Source organism: Babesia microti, chromosome II, assembly GCF_000691945.2.
Source record: "Babesia microti strain RI chromosome II, complete genome".
Taxonomy (NCBI): domain Eukaryota; phylum Apicomplexa; class Aconoidasida; order Piroplasmida; family Babesiidae; genus Babesia; species Babesia microti.
This window is the reverse complement of record NC_027206.1, coordinates 922,987-947,238: the sequence shown is the minus strand read 5'-3', so window position 1 is coordinate 947,238 and position 24,252 is coordinate 922,987. Positions and strand designations below refer to the sequence as shown.

General features: G+C 33.0%; 15 protein-coding genes across 15 annotated transcripts; 9 read left to right on the top strand and 6 right to left on the bottom strand.

The window, feature by feature from the left end:
• Position 1: 1 nt before the first annotated feature.
• On the top strand, positions 2-1,555 carry BMR1_02g02665 (1-deoxy-D-xylulose-5-phosphate reductoisomerase; the record flags this gene model as incomplete). The annotated part of the gene is made up of 8 exons (XM_021481601.1): positions 2-593; positions 617-723; positions 747-875; positions 896-952; positions 976-1,163; positions 1,185-1,247; positions 1,268-1,463; positions 1,487-1,555. 8 exons carry the CDS (start codon positions 2-4, stop codon positions 1,553-1,555), a joined length of 1,401 nt encoding a protein of 466 aa, XP_021338225.1.
• BMR1_02g02660 (conserved Plasmodium protein, unknown function) lies at positions 1,552-3,381 on the bottom strand (the record flags this gene model as incomplete). The annotated part of the gene is made up of 13 exons (XM_021481600.1): positions 1,552-1,614; positions 1,636-1,818; positions 1,839-1,940; positions 1,961-2,162; positions 2,183-2,325; positions 2,348-2,464; positions 2,488-2,592; positions 2,616-2,708; positions 2,730-2,870; positions 2,892-2,951; positions 2,974-3,021; positions 3,043-3,130; positions 3,152-3,381. 13 exons carry the CDS (start codon positions 3,379-3,381, stop codon positions 1,552-1,554), a joined length of 1,575 nt encoding a protein of 524 aa, XP_021338224.1.
• An 11-nt stretch (positions 3,382-3,392) lies between these two features.
• BMR1_02g02655 (Protein kinase domain) lies at positions 3,393-4,817 on the top strand (the record flags this gene model as incomplete). Its single annotated transcript, XM_021481599.1, has 7 exons — positions 3,393-3,584; positions 3,606-3,689; positions 3,711-3,959; positions 3,981-4,425; positions 4,453-4,588; positions 4,611-4,715; positions 4,736-4,817. The coding sequence occupies 7 exons, from the start codon at positions 3,393-3,395 to the stop codon at positions 4,815-4,817; spliced, it is 1,293 nt and encodes a 430-aa protein (XP_021338223.1).
• On the bottom strand, positions 4,810-6,780 carry BMR1_02g02650 (conserved Plasmodium protein, unknown function; the record flags this gene model as incomplete). Its single annotated transcript, XM_021481598.1, has 6 exons — positions 4,810-5,437; positions 5,458-5,593; positions 5,616-5,978; positions 6,025-6,156; positions 6,177-6,302; positions 6,324-6,780. The coding sequence occupies 6 exons, from the start codon at positions 6,778-6,780 to the stop codon at positions 4,810-4,812; spliced, it is 1,842 nt and encodes a 613-aa protein (XP_021338222.1).
• BMR1_02g02645 (U4/U6 small nuclear ribonucleoprotein PRP31) lies at positions 6,779-8,445 on the top strand (the record flags this gene model as incomplete). Its single annotated transcript, XM_021481597.1, has 10 exons — positions 6,779-6,799; positions 6,821-7,039; positions 7,063-7,172; positions 7,195-7,315; positions 7,338-7,451; positions 7,472-7,663; positions 7,684-7,923; positions 7,949-8,213; positions 8,237-8,329; positions 8,351-8,445. 10 exons carry the CDS (start codon positions 6,779-6,781, stop codon positions 8,443-8,445), a joined length of 1,470 nt encoding a protein of 489 aa, XP_021338221.1.
• On the top strand, positions 8,577-10,146 carry BMR1_02g02640 (adenylosuccinate lyase; the record flags this gene model as incomplete). Its single annotated transcript, XM_012792838.1, has 7 exons — positions 8,577-8,793; positions 8,814-8,920; positions 8,941-9,123; positions 9,145-9,267; positions 9,290-9,534; positions 9,556-9,897; positions 9,918-10,146. The coding sequence occupies 7 exons, from the start codon at positions 8,577-8,579 to the stop codon at positions 10,144-10,146; spliced, it is 1,446 nt and encodes a 481-aa protein (XP_012648292.1).
• A 65-nt stretch (positions 10,147-10,211) lies between these two features.
• Positions 10,212-11,100, top strand: BMR1_02g02635 (conserved Plasmodium protein, unknown function; the record flags this gene model as incomplete). Its single annotated transcript, XM_021481596.1, has 6 exons — positions 10,212-10,403; positions 10,427-10,570; positions 10,595-10,666; positions 10,688-10,783; positions 10,805-10,991; positions 11,012-11,100. 6 exons carry the CDS (start codon positions 10,212-10,214, stop codon positions 11,098-11,100), a joined length of 780 nt encoding a protein of 259 aa, XP_021338220.1.
• Positions 11,101-11,110: 10 nt separating this feature from the next.
• On the top strand, positions 11,111-12,806 carry BMR1_02g02630 (tRNA modification GTPase; the record flags this gene model as incomplete). The annotated part of the gene is made up of 9 exons (XM_021481595.1): positions 11,111-11,362; positions 11,398-11,488; positions 11,509-11,669; positions 11,691-11,756; positions 11,777-11,908; positions 11,931-11,989; positions 12,012-12,070; positions 12,092-12,646; positions 12,667-12,806. The coding sequence occupies 9 exons, from the start codon at positions 11,111-11,113 to the stop codon at positions 12,804-12,806; spliced, it is 1,515 nt and encodes a 504-aa protein (XP_021338219.1).
• Positions 12,808-13,872, bottom strand: BMR1_02g02625 (conserved Plasmodium protein, unknown function; the record flags this gene model as incomplete). The annotated part of the gene is made up of 5 exons (XM_021481594.1): positions 12,808-12,859; positions 12,882-12,961; positions 12,984-13,107; positions 13,129-13,582; positions 13,605-13,872. The coding sequence occupies 5 exons, from the start codon at positions 13,870-13,872 to the stop codon at positions 12,808-12,810; spliced, it is 978 nt and encodes a 325-aa protein (XP_021338218.1).
• BMR1_02g02620 (Hit-like protein involved in cell-cycle regulation) lies at positions 14,043-14,547 on the top strand (the record flags this gene model as incomplete). Its single annotated transcript, XM_021481593.1, has 4 exons — positions 14,043-14,157; positions 14,182-14,234; positions 14,255-14,389; positions 14,410-14,547. 4 exons carry the CDS (start codon positions 14,043-14,045, stop codon positions 14,545-14,547), a joined length of 441 nt encoding a protein of 146 aa, XP_021338217.1.
• BMR1_02g02609 (conserved Plasmodium protein, unknown function) lies at positions 14,528-15,448 on the bottom strand (the record flags this gene model as incomplete). The annotated part of the gene is made up of 3 exons (XM_012792833.2): positions 14,528-14,825; positions 14,847-14,945; positions 14,967-15,448. 3 exons carry the CDS (start codon positions 15,446-15,448, stop codon positions 14,528-14,530), a joined length of 879 nt encoding a protein of 292 aa, XP_012648287.2.
• A 136-nt stretch (positions 15,449-15,584) lies between these two features.
• On the bottom strand, positions 15,585-19,841 carry BMR1_02g02608 (rhoptry neck protein 5 (RON5); the record flags this gene model as incomplete). The annotated part of the gene is made up of 1 exon (XM_021481592.1): positions 15,585-19,841. The coding sequence occupies one exon, from the start codon at positions 19,839-19,841 to the stop codon at positions 15,585-15,587; it is 4,257 nt and encodes a 1,418-aa protein (XP_021338216.1).
• A 470-nt stretch (positions 19,842-20,311) lies between these two features.
• On the top strand, positions 20,312-20,505 carry BMR1_02g02607 (conserved Plasmodium protein, unknown function; the record flags this gene model as incomplete). The annotated part of the gene is made up of 2 exons (XM_021481591.1): positions 20,312-20,455; positions 20,482-20,505. 2 exons carry the CDS (start codon positions 20,312-20,314, stop codon positions 20,503-20,505), a joined length of 168 nt encoding a protein of 55 aa, XP_021338215.1.
• Positions 20,506-20,573: 68 nt separating this feature from the next.
• On the top strand, positions 20,574-22,213 carry BMR1_02g02606 (hypothetical protein; the record flags this gene model as incomplete). Its single annotated transcript, XM_021481590.1, has 3 exons — positions 20,574-20,751; positions 20,774-20,883; positions 20,906-22,213. 3 exons carry the CDS (start codon positions 20,574-20,576, stop codon positions 22,211-22,213), a joined length of 1,596 nt encoding a protein of 531 aa, XP_021338214.1.
• BMR1_02g02605 (RIX7, NVL, ribosome biogenesis ATPase) lies at positions 22,180-24,245 on the bottom strand (the record flags this gene model as incomplete). Its single annotated transcript, XM_021481587.1, has 8 exons — positions 22,180-22,372; positions 22,394-22,526; positions 22,548-22,620; positions 22,642-22,838; positions 22,863-23,199; positions 23,221-23,492; positions 23,515-24,150; positions 24,173-24,245. The coding sequence occupies 8 exons, from the start codon at positions 24,243-24,245 to the stop codon at positions 22,180-22,182; spliced, it is 1,914 nt and encodes a 637-aa protein (XP_021338213.1).
• Positions 24,246-24,252: the final 7 nt, after the last annotated feature.

Below are 24,252 nucleotides of genomic sequence, written 5' to 3'. Positions count from 1 at the left end.
AATGACAAATTATTTAAAACTCATCATACTAACATATTTCTACATCTTTACAATTTCAAATTCTCTAAAGTCACATAAGCACTCCTTATATAATGATCATATTCCATATCTGTACAATTTTAAGACAAAATTTTTCAATACCAACAAAATATCTTTGTTTTCATCGCTTAATTGCAAAATATCATTAGAAGATGATCCAAAAATAGGAGTTATTATAGCTGGTAGCACTGGAAGTGTAGGCACGCAAACTTTAGAGGTTTTGGAAACAATTTGTAATTCTACACATAAAGTGGTCGGATTAAGTGCGAACACTAATATGAGAGCCTTGGCAGATCAGATCATACGTTTCAGACCAAGATATGTTTCAGTTGGCAATGAAAATTGTATTAATGAATTACAAACTTTAATAAATATCCCTAATGGCACTGAAGTTTTACATGGAAAGCTTGGTTTGCAAACACTTTGCTCAGTTCCAGAAGCAAGTGTAGTTATGATGGCTATTTCTGGTTGCAATGGAATATTACCTACAATATCTGCGGCTGAACATGGGAAAACAATATGCCTAGCCAATAAAGAGACCATAATATCCGCAGGTATTATATTTTTAATTAATTAGGACGATTGCTTTTTAATATTATTCACAAAACTGGATCGATTATACAACCTGTCGACTCTGAACATTGTGCTTTATATCAATGTATTTATAAGGAAATTCCTTCTGATGTATTTTTTTTTGCTCATTTTAGTGTGCATTCGGATTAGTTAAGGGGCCATTCAACAATGTTAATAAAATGATTTTGACCTGTAGTGGCGGGCCATGTTTGAATGTTTCAGCCAAGGAAATATATAATATAAGGTTTCAGGATATAAAACATGTATGATTCAATTAACACAGCCAGTATGGAATATGGGATCGAAAATTAACGTCGATTCTGCAACCCTTATGAATAAGGTTTGATCGTTATATTTATATAGGGATTTGAGATTATAGAGGCATACGAATTATTTGGAACACCCATTGACCGCATTAAAACTATTATACATAAAGAAAGCATAATCCATTCATTGGTTGAGTTTAATGACAAGTCTACTATTGCACAATTATATCTCCCTGATATGAAGCTTCCAATATTGCAATCTCTAACATCACCTGGTCATATGAGGTACAATAAAATTATATATAGAAATAGTTGGCCACCTCTAAACCTAGAAACTGTTAAAACGCTAACTTTTGACATGCCCGATTTGTATGAAACATTTAATATAGCAAAAAATTTCCGTGCCTCGGTTTGGCATATCAAGCTGGGAAACAAGGAGGACTATACCCTGGTGTTATGAATGCAGCAAATGAAGTGGCAAATAATGCATTTAGGAATGACCATATAAGCCTTTCAGATATACCTGAAATCATAAAGGCCACCATGAATGCCTTCAATACTAATGACTATTCATTTACGTTAGAGGTTAGTACAGATTGTAGATATAGTCAATACTCGAGACACACAACTGGGCGCTAGATTATGCAACTAATTATGCAAAAAAAATTAAGTGTTAATTATTTTTTCTCCCTCTAACATTAGGGAAAGTTAAATTTTTACATACAATTTCACCCGACTATAATGAAATTAGTTTTACTTGGAATTCCCAAATTTGGAAACCATTTGGATAATTAGATTTGAAAAATGGCTTCAGGCGGCAATCATTAATAGATTTAGAATCACAAATACTCCCGTTTTCAATCCCACTCTGATCAGCATTCAATTTAAATCGACTAAAAACCCCCTCATAAGAATAATTTTGATAATTTTTATATTCGTCCTAAATAAAAACAGCCTAACATTCGCACAAAATTCATGAATGTCCAATGGTTCCCATAAATTTTTTTCAGGCCCAACGGTATTTCTTTTATTAACTATAGGGGGGTTTGAATTACCTGAGCTCTAGATTATTAAAAATAAACCTGGCTAGGAGTTTCAAAAGGAACCCTAACGATATCTTTTAAAGACTCTTTAGCCATATCTGGATCAATATGCTCTAAAATTTGAGTTAAACATTTCGAATTCTTTAGCCTTTTCCCTTTATAACGATTTACACAGTCTTGATAATCTTGATTACTTGCATCACTCAAATTGACAAGTATAGAATTATCAACCTTAATAGAGCTTAATATGATAATAAATACCGTATAATTTTATCCTCATTTATATCGTAATGTTTGATTTCTTCATTCGGAACACTCGATGAGTTCCTCAATAGTCTAAATTCTATCTGTTCATCTTTCAAAGTATCAAGTTGAATAACTTTGGTTCCATTTCCAACCTTCAGCTGGGTAAAAATACAGAATTACCGGGTATTGTGTGATATTTTCATTTTGATTAGGTGCAATTTTTTCATTATTATTATTATTATCATCAGGCTCAGGAACCCATACAAATCCATCGTCCCTTTCATCTTTATCACGCCCCTTAATATATTTGTAGATATTACCATCAATCTATCTAATTTATTCTGGAGTAAACGCTGCATTTTAGTCATTTTTGTCTTGGAATTCAGCCTTAAAGTTCGATATAAGTATGTTGGAATATTATACATCTAATATGAATTTAGTGAGATACCTTTGATATCTTTTCTTGCAATTTAGAAATTACTTGTATCTTCATTTGTTTATTAGCTTCGATAGAACATTCTTTATCATCGCCCCGTACAACCTTTGTAAAATATAACGAAACCTTAAGTGAACCATTTTTTCCTTTAACAGTAAGTAAATATTGCTCTAAAGAGTTTAAAACAAAAAAAAATGAATCTATATTGGAAAGAGAGCCATCTTCTTCTTGTATTAATTCACATTTTTCAATATAAAGGCCACATATCTGAAATAAAATAAAAATTACAGTATTCATCCCTAGAACTACACGGGCGATATCAGATAAGTCTGGAATCCCTTGCTCAACCTAAATGATTAACAATTTAAACTTGGAGAAATTTTTTACATCTAGTCCTCTTAATACATCCTCTACACGCCTAAATTAGGTATTTAATTACTTGAGATTCTGGGATCATTAGATAATGACGGAGTTTTTTACTTGACTGAATGATCCTCAAAGGGCTAGATTCATTTGGAGAAATACTCCTGAAATGAAATTAAAAATACATTTTTTTCTTAGGAGAACAAGTTACGGGACATTCTGATGAAACGCATTTCATTAAATTTTGTTTTCCTGATTTATCCAACATTTTAATAAACGGTTCTATCGGAAGGCCTATAGTAGCGTCGAGAATAGCTCTTTTAAGAGCAACCCTATTTGGATTAGTTGGTAATTCAAAGCAATTTCTAGAAAATGATAAAAATTTATCGATATAAGATGAACATCTAGACAGCATCACACTACATAATGAACTATGGACGGCTCGTTATCGACAGAATATCTGATTACCATGGAATATCAGAAGAGGTTAATTATTGGATTAAAAATGGGTGTATGTCTATAAATCAATATTTGATCTACGGAAAACTACCTAGGGAAAGCAGTTCGGAGTTATTTTTGGCCACTAATATACTAGATAATTCGAATGTAATTTTAAAGGTAGATTTTCAATAATACCAGGCATATCACATAGAGACTTCTCGTAGAAAAGATGGTTCTAGATTTTTTAGAGAAGATGTGCAAGTAGTCTCATCTTTTGACAAGGTGTTACTACTTTTTACTTAGGTTGTAGATGAAATTATTATACTTGCCTCATGTAACAATATTAAAGGGGTTATACAGATACTGGAGACTTTGCATGATACAAAATTTAATATAATTTATTTAATAATGCCATATTATCCAACTCAGCTTCTATGGTGGAATCCTTATGGCGAATATTACGAGCTAACAGATATTAACTTTAAGGATTCTGTGCGAGATGAAAATGTGATATTATTTAATGAAAAATATGCAAAACGGATTATAAAGGAGGTATGAGTTTATATTAATCAGATTGTTCAAACAATACATTCGTTACATAAACTTGGAATCGTGCATAAGGACATCAAACCTGAGAATATCCTAATCAAAAAACTATTGAATTCGGATTCAATTGAAAAAGTAAAGATTCCATCTAAGACCAATTACAAGTATTCTCACCAATTGGAGCCTTTGGATCTCTTTCTCTGGCAAGATTCTGTTAAAATTAATGATGGAAATGAAGCTCTAAAATACGCAAAAAATTGTATGGATAAATCAAATAAAAATAAAATACCCTTATTAAAAGCACTTGAAAATTTAAATTACAAGTACAATCCGTCTATATGGAATTCACATCCGTGCACGAAAAAAAATGAACAACTCAGAAATCCAAATACTGATTATATAATAATAACAGATTTCGGGTGTTCATCTATCTCCGAACCATCTGATGATAATTTATCAATTTTTGACTCAGGTATGGTTTAACACAATTTTTAATTAGATGGGACACCCGCTTTCACTGGCCCTGAGTGCATAGAACTTATTGACGAATCTAAAGGAATAAATGGCGAATCTCGTGATATATATTCTATAGGAGTAACTTTGTTCGTCATGCTATATGGCGTTTTGCCCTTTAGGTATTTAAATTATATATATTAGCGGCAATTCTGGAATCCAGGTCTTTATAAATATGTCGGATACGAAATTTAAAGTCCCATTTCACACGTTTAGGAATACAAGCGATTCTGTTAAAGATTTATTGGAGTAATACACAATTAACTTAGAAAAATGCTAATTAGGGACTATAAAAAGAGAATAACATGCCAAGAAGTTTTAAACCACCCTTGGCTAAAAGATATCAATTAAATCCATCTAATTTATGAGCAAAATGTTTAATTTTAAGTTCATTATCCTGACCTATTTCTCCGGGCTGTCGTATTCTCCTAGAAATTTTATCAGTTTTTGGTTTGGCCAACATTGCTACCAAGGCTAATAAATGACGAATGCTTTTATATCCTGCAGCAGAAGCGGCAGCGTCAAGTATCGACAAAGCCTTAACATAATCTATATTTGTTTTTAAGCCATTTGGCGGCAATGTTATTTCCTTATCAGCCCACACTTCCATTTTCCTTGCAATTTTAACTCTTTCTTTGCGATTTATATATGAATAACTTCTGCAAGGCGGATCGAATCCACGATCAATAAGTTCTGTTACTATACTCCTACTCGACATATTCCTAGTCCCTAACAATGTATGCTTAACTTGTTTATAAAAGGTCCTAGGGGCTTCCAGAATTCTCCTATCAATTTGTTGTTTCAAAACAAGCCATAAACTAGGTTTTGCCATCCCATGAGCTTCCTCTTCTTCAAAAATTTTATGCAAACGTTTCTTAAGCCGCCTCAAACTAGTTCTTCTATCCAAAGATTTCCAAACAAGAGGTTTATGAATAGATTCCAAATTCCTGTCTGCACGATTTGATAGGGGACTAAGTAAATAATACTGCACCTAGACTTAATCTTCTCTTTAATATGATTGGCAGCCGATTCCTCAGATAATTTGAGTATATAACTCTTAGCTCCACGGGAAGTAAATTTATTGTTAAATGCAAATTTTCTTAAAAGTTCAGATTCATTTTTATAACCTAAAATGAATTCAAATTATACCTGCAACAAAAGCTACGTTTTTGACAATTTGTAATGTATATTCAGGATGCAATGCAGCGGACAGATAAACAAGTTGGCACTTCATTTTATCCGAAAGAATAGAAAATACAGAATTATCCACCAATAATGATGGACTCCAACCCTTAGATTTATCAATTTCAGTATAAAATATTTGATCAGATATACCTCCGATATCAGTTGTATCCTCACAAGGCCTAAAGTCGACTCTATCAGGATATATTTGATCATATCTAGTAATGGGGAATATATCAATGTGATTACAATACAAATCACATGCAGAAGATACGTGCTCTAGGCTTAGTATATCATAAACATAGCGATATCTGACTTCAGGGGGGATGCCTATATGATTAATCGTAATGACATTTTGAGATATCAATATACTTACCTAGCCTTATATATCTAGTTAAACATGTTAATGCATATCTAAGCATCTTCCGCCCTATTAAAGTATAAATTTCAAATTTGGCTCTTCTTAAACTTTGTATATAAGGATTCATATCACTAGACTCCTCATAATCTAATTTAAAGGTTAAATACCAGATGGTTTAATAATATTACAGCCATATTTCCCAGTTATAGCACAAATTTCTCTATAAAGGACTTTAGGTGATATTTTAAAATAATTTGCCAACCTTACATAGATATCAGTGATTGTTTCATCCGCTAGAATTAAATATTTCTTACCATATCTATGTTTCACCAAAGTATGGAGTTTAATATTTAATTCGCATGATTTTAGAGGAACAGATCTTTCATCAACAGTTGGTTCAATACTAAATGTATCGCCTTTAACTTCTTCCCATAGTAAATTTATAAAATCAGTGAAGTCAAAATCCTTCTTCTCCATGACAACAGATTTCCTCTTTTCTAGAGCATTTTTCCTCCTTTTTTTTGCATTTAAACTTTCAATCCTTTTTGATTTAATGCGTAGTTCTGTATTGCTCAATTTCCTTTTATTAGAGTCAAGACTTGGGACTCTTTTCCTAGTACGTTTAGGACTACGTTTTCTAGTCCTTTTATGAACTCCTTTATACACACCATTTGAAACAAAAGAACATAATGAGAAATTTCTTCCAGTAATAGTACAGGAGATTGCATAAAAATTGATAATACATATTATTAGAAGGAAGCGCACGCCCATGACGGGCGAGCAATATATGGTAGGGTTCCTCATGATATAGGCAACACTTGCCGATTCGTTTCTTTTGGACCTAGAAGACTTAGAACATGATGATGAGATAGAAGATAATAATAATAGGACAGCTTTAGCTCAATGTTATGAATCTGATCCAGACGAAACAATCAAAGATGCTGTTAAAGAATATTTTAGTAGTTCTGACCTTAAAAATCGGTCATTTTCTCAGTTTTTGAGGAGTGAAAGACTAAACAAAACTATTGAAGTTAGTATCTTATTAATATTTAGAAAATTATCCCGTTATTGGATGGTAAAATATTGATTGATAGGGAAGTTGATTATAAAGAACAACTTTTAATAAGGGATTGTAATTCGCTTGTTATAGAAATTGACACAGAGTACGCAATTTATTTAATTTAGAATTTTAAGCATTCATAAGTATGTCAAAGATATCTATTGCAGTAAATTCCCGGAATTGGAATCTATCGTCGTCGCTCCTTTGGATTACATATCATTGGTTAAAAGAATTCAAAATGAAAGTGTAATACAATAATTTAATTCAGGATATCACAAAAATTGATATGAAAGATATTTTACCGAATGCAACCGCAATGGCAGTTACTGTCGCTGCCACAATGACTATGGGATCGGCACTAGGGCCCTACGAACTATCAAAGGTATATATCATTTCATTTAGTTAATTGGAGCATGTGATGATGCATTAAAGCTTGCAGCTCATAGAAATAATGTCTTATTATATTTGGAGAGCAGAATGACCATTCTTGCACCAAATATTTCCAGAATAATTGGATCCGCATTAACTGCAAGGTTGATAACTATGGCAGGCGGATTACAAGAATTGGCTAAAATTCCATCTCAAAATATAATGGTGTTGTTAAATTAATTTAGTTAATTGGCGATTCTAAAAATACTTTATTCACTGGTCATACTTTTAAAGGATCTGAAACATCTGGCGTTATTTCATGTTGTGAAATAGTACAAACGGCCGTTTCACACTTAAAATTTAAAGCCATAAAAATGGTTTCGAGCAAAGTGGCATTGGCTGCGAGAGTAGATCTTTTTGGGAAAGCTAAAGATGGGGGTATTGGCGAAAAATTCAGAAATCACATTTTAGTTAATTTATCCAAGGTAAGCCATAAAAATTTAACTTTAGGCACTAGAGATGCCAGATGCTCCCATCAAAAAAGCTCTACCAATTCCGGAAGAGAGGAAAACTAATAAGAGAGGAGGGAAAAGATATAGGAAGATGAAAGAAAAATATGGAATTAGTCAAATTAGGCAACAGGCGAATAGGATCGCATTTGGACCGGAAGGCCAAGAAGAGATTGGACTTGAAGGACATCAACTTGGAATGCTCGGAAAATCCACTGGAAAAGGGAAGATTATCCTTCAGGTTAAAAGGAAACAAATTCATGTTCGTAAGTTTACACGTTTCATATAGCTAGAAAACGCCAATTGATGTTGCAGAAACAGATGGAAAGTTCAAACGCTATTAATGGCATGGCAACATCATTAGCATTCACACCTTTACAAGGTAATGTTATAAATTATTTAGGGATTGAGCTTTGTAATCCCAAACGTAATACACAGGAAATAACACCTGGCTATTTTGACAAATTTGCAAAATTTAGCAAGTTATCTATGAAGTGATGTTTAGTACATATTACAAAAATGCTTACACATGGTAGCTACAAATCCACTTCATAGTCATAAATCTAGATAAACTAATCCTCATTATTGTAATTCATAATATGTGTATATGTTCAGAATAGAAATAATGCATGCGTGGGGAGGATCAATTTATTATGGATTCGTTGTCCCCTTTTACAGCAATAAGCCCTATTGATGGTAGATATAGAAATAAAACTTTTGAGCTATCCGAATACTTTTCCGAATTTGGTTTGATGAAATCTAGAGTATTTGTCGAGATTGAATGGCTGATATACCAAGTAAAGATCGGAATCACACCTATCGATGTTCTCTCTGAAGAAGACATGGGTATTATTGTTGAAATCTAGAATTCATAACTTCTATCAAGAATTTGTCTATTCAACAGTTTGTTGAAATTAAAAATCACGAAAAAATTACACTACACGATGTTAAAGCTGTTGAATACTATATAAAGGTATAATTATTGGCACTTAGGATAAACTTAGAAATAGCAACAATCGCAAATTAAAACAATTAGTTGAGAATGTACATTTTTTGGTTACGAGTGAAGATATAAATTCACCTTCATATTCACTTACAATTAAACATTCTATAGAAAAAGTGATAAGACCAGAATTGGCAAAGGTCATAGAAAAATTGACATCTATTGCTACAAATGTAATTGAACTATAATTTTAGTATGCAGAAGACCCGCTTTTGGCATTGACTCACGGACAACCTGCCACACCTACTACAGTTGGAAAAGAAATGGCCATATATGTGAAACGCTTAAGTGATCAATTGAAAAATAATCTTGATAAGGTATTTAATTTATACATTCTAGTTGAAATATTATGGCAAATTTGGAGGAGCAACAGGGAATTACAATGCACACGCATTTATTTATCCTGATAAGAATTGGCCGGAACTATGCGATATGTTTGTCGAGGAGCATCTTGGACTATCATATTCTTCGTATACAACACAATCAGAATCTCATGATTTTATATCTCTAATATGCGATACAATATCTAGAATAAATTCAATAATTTGTGATCTATCGGTTGATATGTGGCTATATATATCAAGGTAACCATAATTGCAATTTAGAAATGTGATAGTATTGAAAACGGAAAAGGGACAAGTTGGAAGTAGTACAATGCCACATAAGATTAATCCCTATCAGTTTGAAAATGCCGAGGGGAATTCTGAAATATCAATCGCAATTTTACAATTCCTAAGTCGCAAACTATTGAGAAGTAGGCTTCAGAGGGATCTGAGTGATTCAACATGCCTTAGAAATATTGGCGTTGCATTCGCTCATACTTTGGTATCATTAAAATCTTTAAATTCCGGACTGGATAAAATTTGTATAAATAAAGACCAGCTTCAGAATGAATTAGACAAAAATTGGTCTGTTTTAGCTGAGCCTTTCCAACTATGTTTAAAGAAGTAATCGCAATTTCATTTAGAAGCGGAATTAACGTTGCTTTTGAGAAAGTCCAGAGCTTATTCATGGGAAAAAGTGTACAAAAATCTAATATAAAAAATATTATTCATGAGCTGTGCCAAGGTGACACTAAACTTGAGGATAAATTGTCAAAATTGACACCTCAGAATTATATCGGATACTCACCTGAATTAGCCAAGAAAGTATCAGATTCATATAACATCCAATATGACTATAATATGTACGTCTAAAACGTTTAATTTTAATACTCCCTTAAATTACAATAGAATACTTGATTTGATATAGGGCCTCTTTAATGGGTGACGATTCTTGTGATGATGTTTCGGATGGTCAATCAAGTGGGATTTTTGAAAAAAACCCTTCAATTTTAACTAAAAGTGAGGGAGCAACATCGGAGAATACTGAAAGTACCCCCAAAATTCAATATACACTCACACCTGAAGAAGCTCAACTTAAAGCATTGGAATTACAGAAAAAACTTAGAAATGTTATTATCTATTTATTATATAGGAACGAGAGAGATGCGAAAAACGGAATGAATTGGAAAGGGAGAGAAATAGAATGGCGATGGGCCAAGCCATCCAACAGCAACGCGAGTTGTTTGCTGAACAGGAGAGGAAAAGACAGATTGAAGAAACTTGTAAAATGAAAATGGTAAAATTTACACTCATTTTTAAGGAATGGGAGAAAGAAAAACAGATACAACTGGATTTGTTGAAGAAGGAATACAAGGAAAAATTCGGAACGGACGTAATTACAACTTTAATTAAGTATATTGAAGAGGAGGATGTAGCGGAAGAATTGAGCGATAATAAAAGAAGACAAAAACTTGCTTCAATTTGTGGACGAATAACAGTTAAATATAAGGTAATCAATAACTTATCTTAGGATTCCAAGGATGTTCTATGTTTATGTATCAAGATCTTAAAACTATACCTTTCAAACATAATAAAGTTTCCATTAGAACAAAGGTATAAGACAATTAAAAAGTCAAATGCTACCTTTTCCAATAAAGTTATCGGACCCATACCTGAAATTGCAGAGTTACTCGTTTATTGTGGGTTTAAAGAAACAGGTATTTAATTAAACATTAAGATACTGAATTTAGGGTTGAAGGACAGGCCAAAATTTACGTCATGTCTTGTGCCATAACTTATCTTGACATCATTCTTAAACAAGATTGATGTGCGATTGATGAGTGACATATCAACCACGCATGAGTGGTGGTGGGCTAATATGCTATTAATCTTCACATTAATACAGTGTAGTGTAGTTGGATTTAGGATTAATTCGTTAAATTCACCCCTATTTAAACGCCAGACCGATACAATTTATGGCCTTGCCTCTTCTATACCTCCCGGAGGTTGCGGTATAGCAATTGTTAGAGTTTCTGGACCAAAAGTTGGGCTTATATTCAACAGAATTACTGGTGATTCATTTAATAAAGTATGGAAAAACTTTAACAACAGGCAAATTCAAAGAAATTGTTATACAAAAGATTGTTTTCGATTGAGAATGAACCCATAGATGATGCCATATGCCTACTATTTCCATCACCAAAATCATACACTGGTATTTTTGCTTCTATTTAGGCGAAGATGTGATTGAATTTCATACACACGGAAGTAGAGCCGTAATAAATGCACTCTTTGATGCTATATCAAGGGTTGATGACTCTGGTACTATACGTATTGCAGATAGAGGAGAGTTTATAAGACGCGCTTTCTACAATGGAAAAGTGAAGTTATCTCAAGTAATAATATCAAACATTTAGGTTGAAGCGATTGGAGATTTAATTGCGGCGAATACTCAAGAACAAAGGAAATTAGCATTCTCAGCGGTTGGAACCATCTAATCTAGATGTCTGGATCATTATATAATTTATACAAAAAATGGTCTGATAATCTAATATATGCTTTGTCTAACTTGGAAGCATGTATTGATTTTGGAGAAGAATCTTCCAGTGACTTCCAATTACTTGATACAATTAAGGTCTTGAATGCCACTAATTTAGTATGCAAAAACAATTGTTTGTGAAGTTTTGAAGGAAATTACATCAAAAATAAACGATAGGTAATGTGAATTTTAACTCAAGGAGAGGACATATCATTAGAAATTCTGCAAATGTGATAATTTTAGGAACTCCAAATTCTGGTAATTTTGAAGATGATACAGGAAAAAGCACACTGATAAATTCTATCTCACAAGAAACTATTAGCATAGTCTCAAATTTAGCCGGAACTACAAGGGATTTGGTAACAGCTCACGTTGATATCGATGGATTCCCATTTACATTCACTGATACTGCAGGGATCAGACATATAGATAATCATTTATTAACACATAATTCAATAGAGGCAGAAGGGATTAGTCGAGCCTTAAATGCTGCACTAAATGCAGATTGTATATTACAACTTCTGGATCCAAATAATGAAATAGAATCATTATTAGCCCTTAATAAAACGCTGGAAATGATTAAGGATAAACCCATTCCATTGATTCTTTGCCATGGAAAATCTGATTTAACTCATAATGATTTTAATGATGCTAAATTGAAGTGCCCAAATGCAAAATTTATCAAGATCTCGCCATTGAATGGTTCAAATATTGCAGAATTAGGACGAATCATTAGAGATTCCTTAGATTTAAATGGCATTGATTCGCTTGTTAGTAGCCATAGACATATAGAACATTTGAAGGCAATAAAGGTTACACTAGAGCAATTTTTAGGCAAATATAATTTCATTTAGATGTTGATTTGAATAGTAATATTGAAATTGCCACGGAATATCTGAGAACTAGTTTGACAAACATGGATGCAATAATCGGAATTAATGTACAAGAATCGGTTTTAGATAAGATTTTTAGTAGCTTTTGCATCGGTAAATAATCTATTTTTGCGCAAAATTAAAGTTCAGGACTTCGATTTTATCTTGTTTATTCCTATGATTAGATTATAAACTACCTTTTTGGCGTTATTGACAGTTTAACTACTTCCCATAGCGTCTGAGATAAATGCGAATGTAAGGCAGGTTGTTGTAAAACCTAAAATTATATGAATGCGTACCGTTTGTAAAAAAACCAAAGCTTGTTCAGTGGAATTTTTGTCTGTGAGAAAACCTTCACGGACACGACCACAAAAATCAACTGCATTTCTAAGTAACTGTTCATCTTGCATTATTCGATCAGTACTAAGTGTATATATAGCTTACATCATAATACGCAATGCATCAATTGTATCTTTCTTCTTAGACATCTCTTCAATCCATTTCATAGCACCGGTAACACTATTTTCAGTGTTTATAGCACTCAATAAAAGATATCCAAAATTGTTATGCACAGTAGGATCAGCACATAACTCTTTCACAACCTTTTCAGACAATTTTTTGGTTGCAACAAAAGCTAGTTCAGATTCTGCAGCATTAGCCACGACTTGATTGATAGCATCTTGGGACTCAGATAAAATTTCCCTAATTAAAACGGTAAAGTTTTCTTTAATAATTTTATCTTTCAAAATATTATGTATAACATCATTAGCTGCTCTGTTGGCAGATTCTTTAAATGCATCACTGGTTAAAATTTCACCAGCAACCAATCCAGTTTTATCCACCAAAGTATTACGCAAATTTTCAACATAATAAAGTATAAAAATACACCCTGTTACAACTAACATTAAATAATAGCTTACATGTTGCAAAGAACATAAAAATTTGAAAACCACCCCTGTAACTGGATTTCTTGTGTTCATACCGCGAATTCAAGTACAATAATCGACTATTACCCGGAGATCTATAAAAAACACGACGTTTTTTTGTGGAAAATGAACGTGGCTTGCCGAAATTACATCCATTGGATACACAAATGAGCGATAAATCCCTATTTACGGCCAAACTGCGATACTGAAAAACTGAAAAAATTGATCGACCGATTGAGTAAATATTAATAGATCTAAACATATTACCTTTTAATAAAATAGACTCCATCGTAAATTATCATTAAAAAATTAATATGCGCATAATATACATAATTTATTGGGCCCTACAATGAGATTGGTTCGTGCCTTATCTACTTTCATATGTTCACCAACCATATTCCAATCGCTACATGTAAACGTTTCTAGGTATAAATGCCAAAATATATTCATAGAATGTCAACATCGAATCTGAAATCATGCTATATTGACCCAGATGAAAAACTCATAGAGGAGAGGGGCATTGACTCCACTAATACTAGTATATTTGGTGCAATTTAAACTTCTAATTTAGGAAAAATACTAGATGGTTCAATTCCCTGCAACAAAGTTTACGAAGATGATAAGGTGATATCTAAATCATATAGGTCCTAGCATTCCACGACATTTCACCCCAAGCACCAGTCCATATCTTAATCATTCCAAAGATTAGAGATGGGCTGACAAGATTGGAAAAAGCAGAAGAACGGCATAGAGAAATATTAGGACATATGATGTGTAAAGTAAATAATTAATTATCTAGGCAGCAGAAATAGCTAGGAATGAACAGTTAGGTGATTTTAGACTTGTAGTAAATAATGGACCACGAGCATTCCAGTCGGTTTATCATTTGCATATTCACATTTTAGCAAAAAGGGATTTCACTTGGCCCCCTGGGTAATTCCATTATTTTGACTCATTGCCACTAGATTAGAAAATGATGGTTTCAATACACCCGCTGTTTTGTTCGTCGCATATCTTTCCGGCAAAAGAGATATTCTTCCTTTGATAAAAGCTGGAGCCTCACTAGTAGGGTAAAGTGGTTTTGTTGAAGGAACGGGCCCAATATTAACAGTGTTTCTTAATTCTGGAGGAATCTTCAACAGTTCATTTGCTTCTTTTAGATCATGATTCAACAAATTCAAAACGTTTTGCTGTTCTTCAATCAATTTTTCCAATCTAAATGAAACAACACTTTACTTTCTACATGATAAAAGAAGTTTTATCATGTTCGTTTGGTCATTAGGTTCCATTGAGCCTAAACTATCAGCCATTTCCACCAAACTTTTAAATGCACGTCTGAATCAAAATGAACATCACCTTCTTGGCGCTACATCGCCTGTCGTTCCTTCAAATTTAGCATGCTGTTTTAAAATTGAGCTAGATAGCTTCTGGTTCGTTTCAACCTTCCACGAATAATCATTGATATATTCAGTATTGTAGTTTGAATAAATACTTTTAACTCCATTGTTTGGCTCAGGATCTGGGTGTAAAACAGTTTGTTGTGTTACAGATCGTATATTATTTAGACGGTTTTCAATTGATAACCAGGGGCTTTCTCCAATGCATGTGCTATGTTTATTTGAGCCTTCTACTACATTTTGATTACATATATCTCCACTTACGTTACACATTAACATATTTGGCTTGTTTTTCATAGAAACACGTTGTGGGTTTGGTTTAACATAATCCGCCTGTGAAACATGCCCAATTATAGCATACGATTGTGCATTCTCGTTGAAAGGGCTTAGAATCTGCACGTGTTTGTTATTGTCGTCATATGCACTTTCCACACCTTCCATTTCATCTTTAATTAGATTAATGAAATTTGGGCTGGATAGCGATTCTACAACCTGTAAATAATTAATGCATACGAACACGCACCCTAGAGCAGGATTCTAAAAGCCATATGAACTAACAAATGAGATAATATACAATTCAATTAACCTTATGCAGGCTTTTCGATTCAAAATTGACATTGGGAGGCATATTGAATCGAATCAAATTTATAGCTCCCGTATTTGACTTGATAACATTATCAGGGGCATTTAAATCGACGATCAATGTGTTAGTATCCTTTTTAAATTCAGATCCCTTCACAAAATTACTTAATGCGCCTGGGAGTAAATCGGCTGAAGTTGTTGAAAATAATGGAGGCTGATTCCCCTGAACAGTATTCACAGGATCAAATTTACCAAATATGTCCGTCGGATATGATGCAGTATTTTGAGTTTTGGCGTCAAAACTTGTACCATTTTCAAACTTATATACCACATTAATATCTTCCAATTTTTTATCCAAGTAATCACTACCAATACCGAAGGTATTTTTTTTGCCATCACTGCCAATAAAATCTTTAACCCTAGTCTCGGTACTCAATACCCAATTCCTCCCATTAAATAGAGGTACCGCATTAATGTCATGTATAACATCTCTAAGAGCAAAATCTGCAACCCATCCATGTTTATAACCACACCATATTATCATACCACTCTCATAGCCATTTTCTGCTAACGCTCTGGAAGTTGTTAAAACAGACCCTGTGACTACGAAATTATTCGCTTTCAGTGCATAATCATATTCGTCTAATTTTTCACCTGTTGTGAGATGATAGAAACGACGGTATGATGCCTCACCAGACATCGTTTCAATTGTAATGTTGTTAATTGGGTCCGTAATCTTAAGTTCTTCCAATTCATCAACAAAACCACTTCCATTGAAGACTGAACGGACTTTTCCGTTACTTTGCACCTGTTTTTGTGCTTCAAATACATGATTTGGCGGATATCCTCCGCTGTATGTTATGGAATTGAAAACACGAGTACCAACTAGAATGTAACTATGATAATTATGTATCTCTTTAGCATATTCATTTTGCGATTTGATATCAAAAGAAACTATGGACTCGATCTCATCTTTTGTTAAATTGCGCTTCCCTACAACACCACTATGAGCTACTGCATATTTCAGTAATCTTTCTTTAAAAACTTTGACAATCTTCGGATTATTTGCATCCATAAATTGACACATCAACTTATGAGCACCAAAATCGTTCTGTGACTTCATTTTAATCTCCATGCTTTGGTACTCGTACAACAATTTGCCAAAAATCTCCTTGATCTTCTCGATATCATAAACACCCCTCATTTTACTAACAAGTTGCTTAGCAACTTTCTTTTGCAAATTATAACAGTGGAGTCTTTGAGAAAATTCACTTGCCAATAATGCAGCACCTGTATATTCTTCTTGACCATAAAGTTTTCTCTTAATCTTATTATAAAATGTCTTCTTGAGCGGCAAATTAACCGCCTTTTGAGTATTGTGAGCTTGGCATCTCTTAGACAAATCGGATGCTATCCTTAACATATCTAATGGATCATCCATAGTCCCCTGTAATTCTTCAATAACCTTTAACAAAGATAATTTAGTAAGTTTAATTCTAACAGGCCTACACTTAACATTTCTACCATTCACTTTATTAATACATCCCAAATGCAACGCTTTCCTCCTAGATTTAACCTTGCAATGTTTAATAATCATTTTTGTTGCCTCATTAGGTATTCCATTATTGGATAATAATGACACGTAAAAATATTTTCTTGCAGGTTCTATTTTGGCAGATGCTAAATCTAACTGTTCTTGTTGATTCTTAGTCCACATACCAATAAATATTACTATTAATTGAACTAATCTCGCAGGTATAGCTGGTTTTACAATAAATTTATCCTCAAACATTTTCACTAAAGCTAGTACTGCTCTTGAACCATTAACAAATTTTGCTCTAGATACCACAGCTTTAGGTTCAAGGGCATCATTTAAACCATGCCAATTATCAGCAACAGTAGATGTTTTGCCCATACGGAATATGTTTCCAAATTTAGTCAAAAATTTACCAAAACTACTCTTCTTATATCCCTTAACACTACTATCCATAAAAAATGCAAGTTGAAGTGATAAAGACGATAATACAGTTTTATCTTTATTAGTGAATGTAAAACTACTGCTTTCGGATGAGTTTAACCATCTAAATAAAGCGCCCAATGATTTAGACATAGAAACATTCTTATCCACCTGAGGATCAAATCCATGTAATGAACTATGTGCACTCGAAATTTGAATCCATGTTTGCATTGTATGATTATACCAATCGGATAGAACCTCATTGTCATGTTTCACTTCAACTAAATCTTTAACAAAAGCATTGGTTGAAAGGATGTTGGAATCTAAACCTAAACTGGGCTTTAGAACGTTGGTAAATGTGGAACATAGATTAAACCCGGAGGTTTTTCTCATTTTATGAAGATTACTAATACCAGAAAGAATCCATTTTACCAATGGAAACTTCTTAATAGAGTCTTTGCCAAAGTGATATCTCCTTTTGACATTTTTATATAATTTTTTACCCGCATTCCCACTAAATCTTCTAAGTTTATTCCCGACAGTCTTTACCATCTTCATTAAACTTTTCTCAACGAATTCATGCCCCTGTAACTTATTTGGCGTATTAGTATGTTGAAGATCATGAGGTTTGATACTTTTAACATCAAAATTCAATTTAAAATTACGCTGGGAATCCATTTTATACCTAGCAATTTGTTCCATATCAACATTATTTGTTCTGAGGATTAACTGAATTATAACCTTTTCCGCAAACGTTTCCATCATCATTAATTCAGTTTTTTGATACATCGTAACCCATCGAATAAATTTCAATCCTTTGCTAACAGATAATTTCTTCAACTTCAATTTTTTTCTCAAGAATTTAACAATTTTACCCTTTCTAATTAAGTTACCATTAAGTTCAGAAATAATTTTTTCCTCACATTTCTCATCACACATACCCATGAATCCATAATATTCTGTTTTACTTAATTTATATTTATTCGCTTTTATATCTCTCATTGTTTTACCGACTGCTAAACTAAATGCATAAATACTTTTTTGAAAATCATCATTTGTGACAGTAACGGCATTTTGTTCAACCATTGATAGAAATCTGGTCATAATTAACGGCAAAATTTCTGCCAATTCTGTTTCAGAAGCATACGCAGTTGCCATATAATATTTATCAAATAGATGATTTAACCAAGGGCTGCCAAGAGCTGGAACTAAATCAGTATAGTAAGGCGCCAAATACATTGGAGTAAAATTGGAATAATGACGAATGACTTTGACACCTTGCATGTATTCTCTAATAATCTTTTGAGCTCTAATCTCAGTTTCAAGATTAATGAGTTCATTAGTATACTTTGATTTTAAAAATGCCCTAGTCGCTGAAACTTTAGTAAATAACGATGAAGGACTTTTATAGGTTGGAACAGTTTCAAGAAGTTGATCAATTTTAGTAACCAATTTAAGTTTGGCAGAAGGCTTAGCCGACTCATACCAATTCTTATCAAAAGATTCCATGATATGCAATTGATCTTTAGCAATTTTTTTAATAGCCAAAACAGAACGCAAAGGTTCAATCAACCTGGAGAAGACTAGATGATGATTTTCTCTTAATGATTTAATATCTTTATTATGAATAGCATCAATTATTTTTGCAGTTTCATTTGATACATATGTTTGAATTTTATAATCAATATAAACATTGTCTCTAAACTTGTAACGGAGTTCAGTTTCCGCATCTAAAACACTTTGAAAAACCCCACCAATTGAAACAGGGCAGTTTTCAGAAATTTCAAATGCCCCTTCCTTAGTATCATACTTGAAATTAGTTCCAAATGGCAAAACATTCCGAATCGCGTTTGACTTTTTTTCAGTTTCTAAATATTCTTTACTAAAATCACCAGTGGTTTTTTCTAAAGATTTTAAAAGCATAGATGCATATGGATCGATAGAAGGCATAGTAGCGTCAGAAATTTTACCATTCTCAACATCTTTAAATGGAGATAGGATAGGTTCCTCTTTATCAATTTTTGCGATATTTTTTCCATTTCTTAATGGAGTAACGGAGGGACTGATACTTAAAGCTGCACAGTAGTCGACTTTTGTAAAGAACGATGAGAATATAGTGTATAAAAGGATATAACGAAAGACAGGGTTGTATTGTTGCTTAAATTCATATTCATACTTGTAGATGAATTTATTCCTTGCGTATTCGTCTGATTGTGATAAAGTAACAAGTTTACGACGATTCTTCTTCAAGCCATAATGAAGATTTACTGTGTCAAAAAAATGAATTCCCATCATTTCACAATTTCTAGGCAAAATAAATTTAGATTATTGCGAATGGATAAGTCTAAAACACATATTTTCGATAGCAGATTCGTAAGACTAAGGAAAATCAATCTAGAAAATGGTATTATCAATAAATTTAATATGTGTCAACTGTAAATTTTAGAAAAAGGAATCTATAGATGAATATATATCCCTTGAATATACCGGTGCAGTATTTAATGTATAAAGGAATAGGTAATGTGCAATGAAGTGCTATTAAGAAAGGAATAGCGTACACCCAATAAATAGGAAATAATATACGTTATTTTGTAAAAACTAGTTCTAAAATGAATTAGTACACTTTGAAAACGATTCTAATGTGTATATAACAGTCCATATGAGCGAAAATAATAAAGCCCCCATGAACACTACTACAGTTCCTTACATTATCCTTGCCATGTGCCGGCCAGTATTAGTGTAATATTAATTCATTAAATGAGAAAATGTCATACGGTTGCGGATCTGTCATGCTTCCTATTTTAGGACGTGTTATAAATACAGCAATGATATTTGAAGCAACATATCTTACATATGACCTATTCCTAACTCCAACATATAAAAAAATATCAAAATCACTCCAAACAATGGTAAGAGTCAATAATAATTTATATAGAATGGAGATGCAGCCACATCATGAAACTAATCATTGAACAATTTTCAACCCATCGTTAGCGTTATCAACCCAACCTATCAATTATAGTTAGAATGCAATGTTATATCTGTATACATAGTAGTAATTTTTTAAGAAAGATTTCATTAGACAAAGCTAGGAGTTTATTTTCCACTAGTAAGAATTCTTATTATAAAATATTATGCACATCCAGAGCATTGTTGGACCAGACAGTTGGATCGACAGTGAATTCTGCCTTTAGAAATATTAAAGGTAATTAGACGTTCAATTATAGAGCATGAAAGGCTAAAACATGATATAAAAGAGGCAACTGCAGATATAAAATCTCAAATTAATACTTTAACCACAAATGAATTATTCGCTTTGTTATTAACATATATTCAGGTAAATTAAATTTTTATTTTAGATTTTTAAAAGATGTAGAATAACAGGAGAATTTTATCAGAATTTACTTAAAGAGATTATTGCAAAATTAAATGATGTAGATTCAAAATGCAAAGATATAGATGAGAAGGCTTTTATAAAAAACGGAGTTGGCCATTTAATTCCATTGATAAAAAGTTTACATATAAACGAGACTTATGGAGTTCATCTTTTTGGAGCATTAAGATATTTTGAGGGCGATTCAGAGTTTTCATCCCAAGTATGGGATTATATTACTAAACGAGTTTCCAGTTCCATTCAAAAATTCCCCCTTCAACAATTACAACAAATAACAGACCATTTGAGTACTATTACGGTTAGAAAATCTTGGAAATTTACAGGACCAATATTATTACGCGCGACATTATTGATGATGGATAAAGTTGATCAAACAAATCAATCTCTAAACATTTATAATATTTTAAATATATTCAAAGCATTATCAAAGGGAAATGTTGATGTATCATCTGAAATTGTGACAAAATTGTTTAAATATATCGAGAACTCACTAGATTCGCCTATGGAAACCCCTTATAGATGGACAAAATTAAAAGTACATTTATTGCAAACACTTTTACTTTGTAACTTTGCTACGCCAATTCTTGTGGAAAAATTGATTGATCACATTAGAATGTTCTGTTCCAGTTGTGGTTCTATTAATGTGAAATATCTACAAGACACTAATGATTATGTAAATCAATATAATACTAATGACAATATTGATCCACGAAATTCACTTTACCCTAAATATGCCAACTTTATAGTCCCTGGAGGTTTAGAAAAGCCAAAAGTAGAATCAAATGCAAAGTTTTTATACCTTGCAGGATTGGAAAAGTTACAAGAGTTCGGTAAAATAACATTTTGCAGAAGTATAAAATTAATACAAATACTAATCAGTATGGAATATCCTTACATGATATCATCATTTTCATCATCTACACTTAGCTTTCTTGAGCAAGTAAATAAATTTCAGTTGAAATCGTTTCCAGAGCCGAACAAAATGATCGAGGAGTTTGAAAGTGCTCTAAAATTAAAATTCACAATCAAAGTCATTGGTCCATTTGAGACATATTATATAGATAAATCGAACGATCTAATTTGTTTAGAGCCGGTTATTCAGAGGCAATTGACGAAAGGTAAACACTGTAAAATGTTGGATATAAAGTTAAAGTATTTAAATAGTATGGGATGGAGTCCAAAATTAGTTTACGAATCTGAATGGAAAAAATTGTCGGTTTCTGAAAAGAAAATTTTTGCTCAAAATCTTTGGGGATTATTCAAACCACAATAAAGTTTCAAATCTTCTTGGCATACTGATGGCTTCGTTTTGGCCAATGCCCTTTCAAAATGTACGTTTGACATCTTAACATCTTTATCATATAATTTAATATCTTCTAATGCACTTAATGCAGCTTCTCTTGCCAAACAGGCCAAATCTGCACCGCTAAATCTATATAATTCTTGAACTGACCCTTTAGTTTGCTTGGCAAATCTCTCAAAGTCTATCCCATCATAAATAGGCATTAATTTTGTTACCGTCTTTAATATTTCAACGCGACTTTGTTCATCAGGCAATGGCACATAAAATAATTTATCTAATCGACCTAAGTAATCATCATAATTACCTGGACGCAACATTGCAGGATCAATAATATCAGGCCGATTAGTTGCGGCTATTACGTATACATCTTCTCTGGACTAAATTAAATATCATAACACCTGAACTCCATCCATTTCTGTTAACAATTGATTTACAACACGTTCAGATGCCAAATTATTATCTATCCCTCTTTTGGGACAAATAGAGTCGATTTCATCAAAAAAAATTATACAGGGGGCACTGGTGGCAGCACGTTGGAATATTAAGCGCACCGCCCTTTCACTTTCACCGACATATTTATTCAACAATTCAGGCCCTAAATATATAAACAATTTAATACCTTTAATGGATATAAAATTCGCATTACTTTCCCTGGCAATAGCCTTAGCTAATAGGGTTTTACCACATCCAGGTGGGCCATAGAGTAATATTCCAGCGGGAATTCCAATACCAAATTTCATATACATTTCCTTATATTTAATCGGCGAAACGATACGTTCCTCTAATTCCCTTTTGAGATTAGTCAAAGCTCCAACTTCAGCCCATGTAACATCTGGAATTGTGGCAAACCCCTCACGCTTAGCCGATGGTTGTACTCGGGATATTGCGGTTTCAAAGTCCTGCTGTATAACACATAAATCTTTAGTATCCATAGGAGCTTTATCAACATCATTAAACTAGATGGAGTATTGGCTTACAATTTCCGGATCATGAGTTTCAAAAATGCGATTAATGGTCACAACTGCTGCTTCTCTGGTGACAGAATGCAGATCAGCACCAACAAACCCTGGTGTCATCACTGCTAATTTATGTAAATCTAAAGGCCCAGTCCTCACGTTTTTAATTAGTGCCTGAAAAATACTTTCTCTAGCCTTTAAATTGGGAATTCCAAGAGCTAATTCCTTATCAAATCTACCATTCCTTCTTATCATTGGATCAACACTTTCAGGCCGATTTGTTGCGCCAATGACTAAATAATTAATTAGATTTACCTATTACATGAGATTCTGCCAACTGATCTAGACAAGCTCCAAGCTGAGCAACAATTCTTTTTTCCATTTCTCTAGTTACAATTTCTCTCTTGGGAGTAATAGAATCTAGCTCATCTAGGAATATTATACAAGGTTCATATTGACGGGCTACTTGGAACAATTTTCTAAGTCTAGATTCAGATTCGCCAGACATTCCACTGACAATTTCGGTAGCTGTAACCCTAAATAATGGACATTGAATTTCTCCTGCGATGGCTTCTGCCAATTTACTTTTACCTGACCCTGGAGGGCCATGCAATAATACATTTCTTGTAGGTTGAATTCCTAAATGGGTATATATTTTTGGATATAGCAAGGGCCTAATTATTAAATCTCTAATTTCTATCAGCAGTGAATCAATTCCACCTATATCTGATAGTCTAGTTTTAATTCCAGTTTCAGGTAAAATATCATAGTCTTCTGTTTCCTTAACGGGTTTTGTTTTATCGTACAATTTACAAAAATTGTTATTGAGCGAATTTCCATCATGCTGGTGTGCTAGCATGGATAAATATTTAAAAAATTGTCCTTTCTTCTGACGTTGATAGTCTGGATATGCGGATCTGAGGCGATCACAAATTTCATCTAGTGTTAAATCTGGATGATGTGTAATTCTAACCAGAAGGAGGCCATTGCCATCCTTGAGACTTAGATAAGGATAAAATTCTAGATTCTAAGAGTCTGCGAGGCATTGCACTA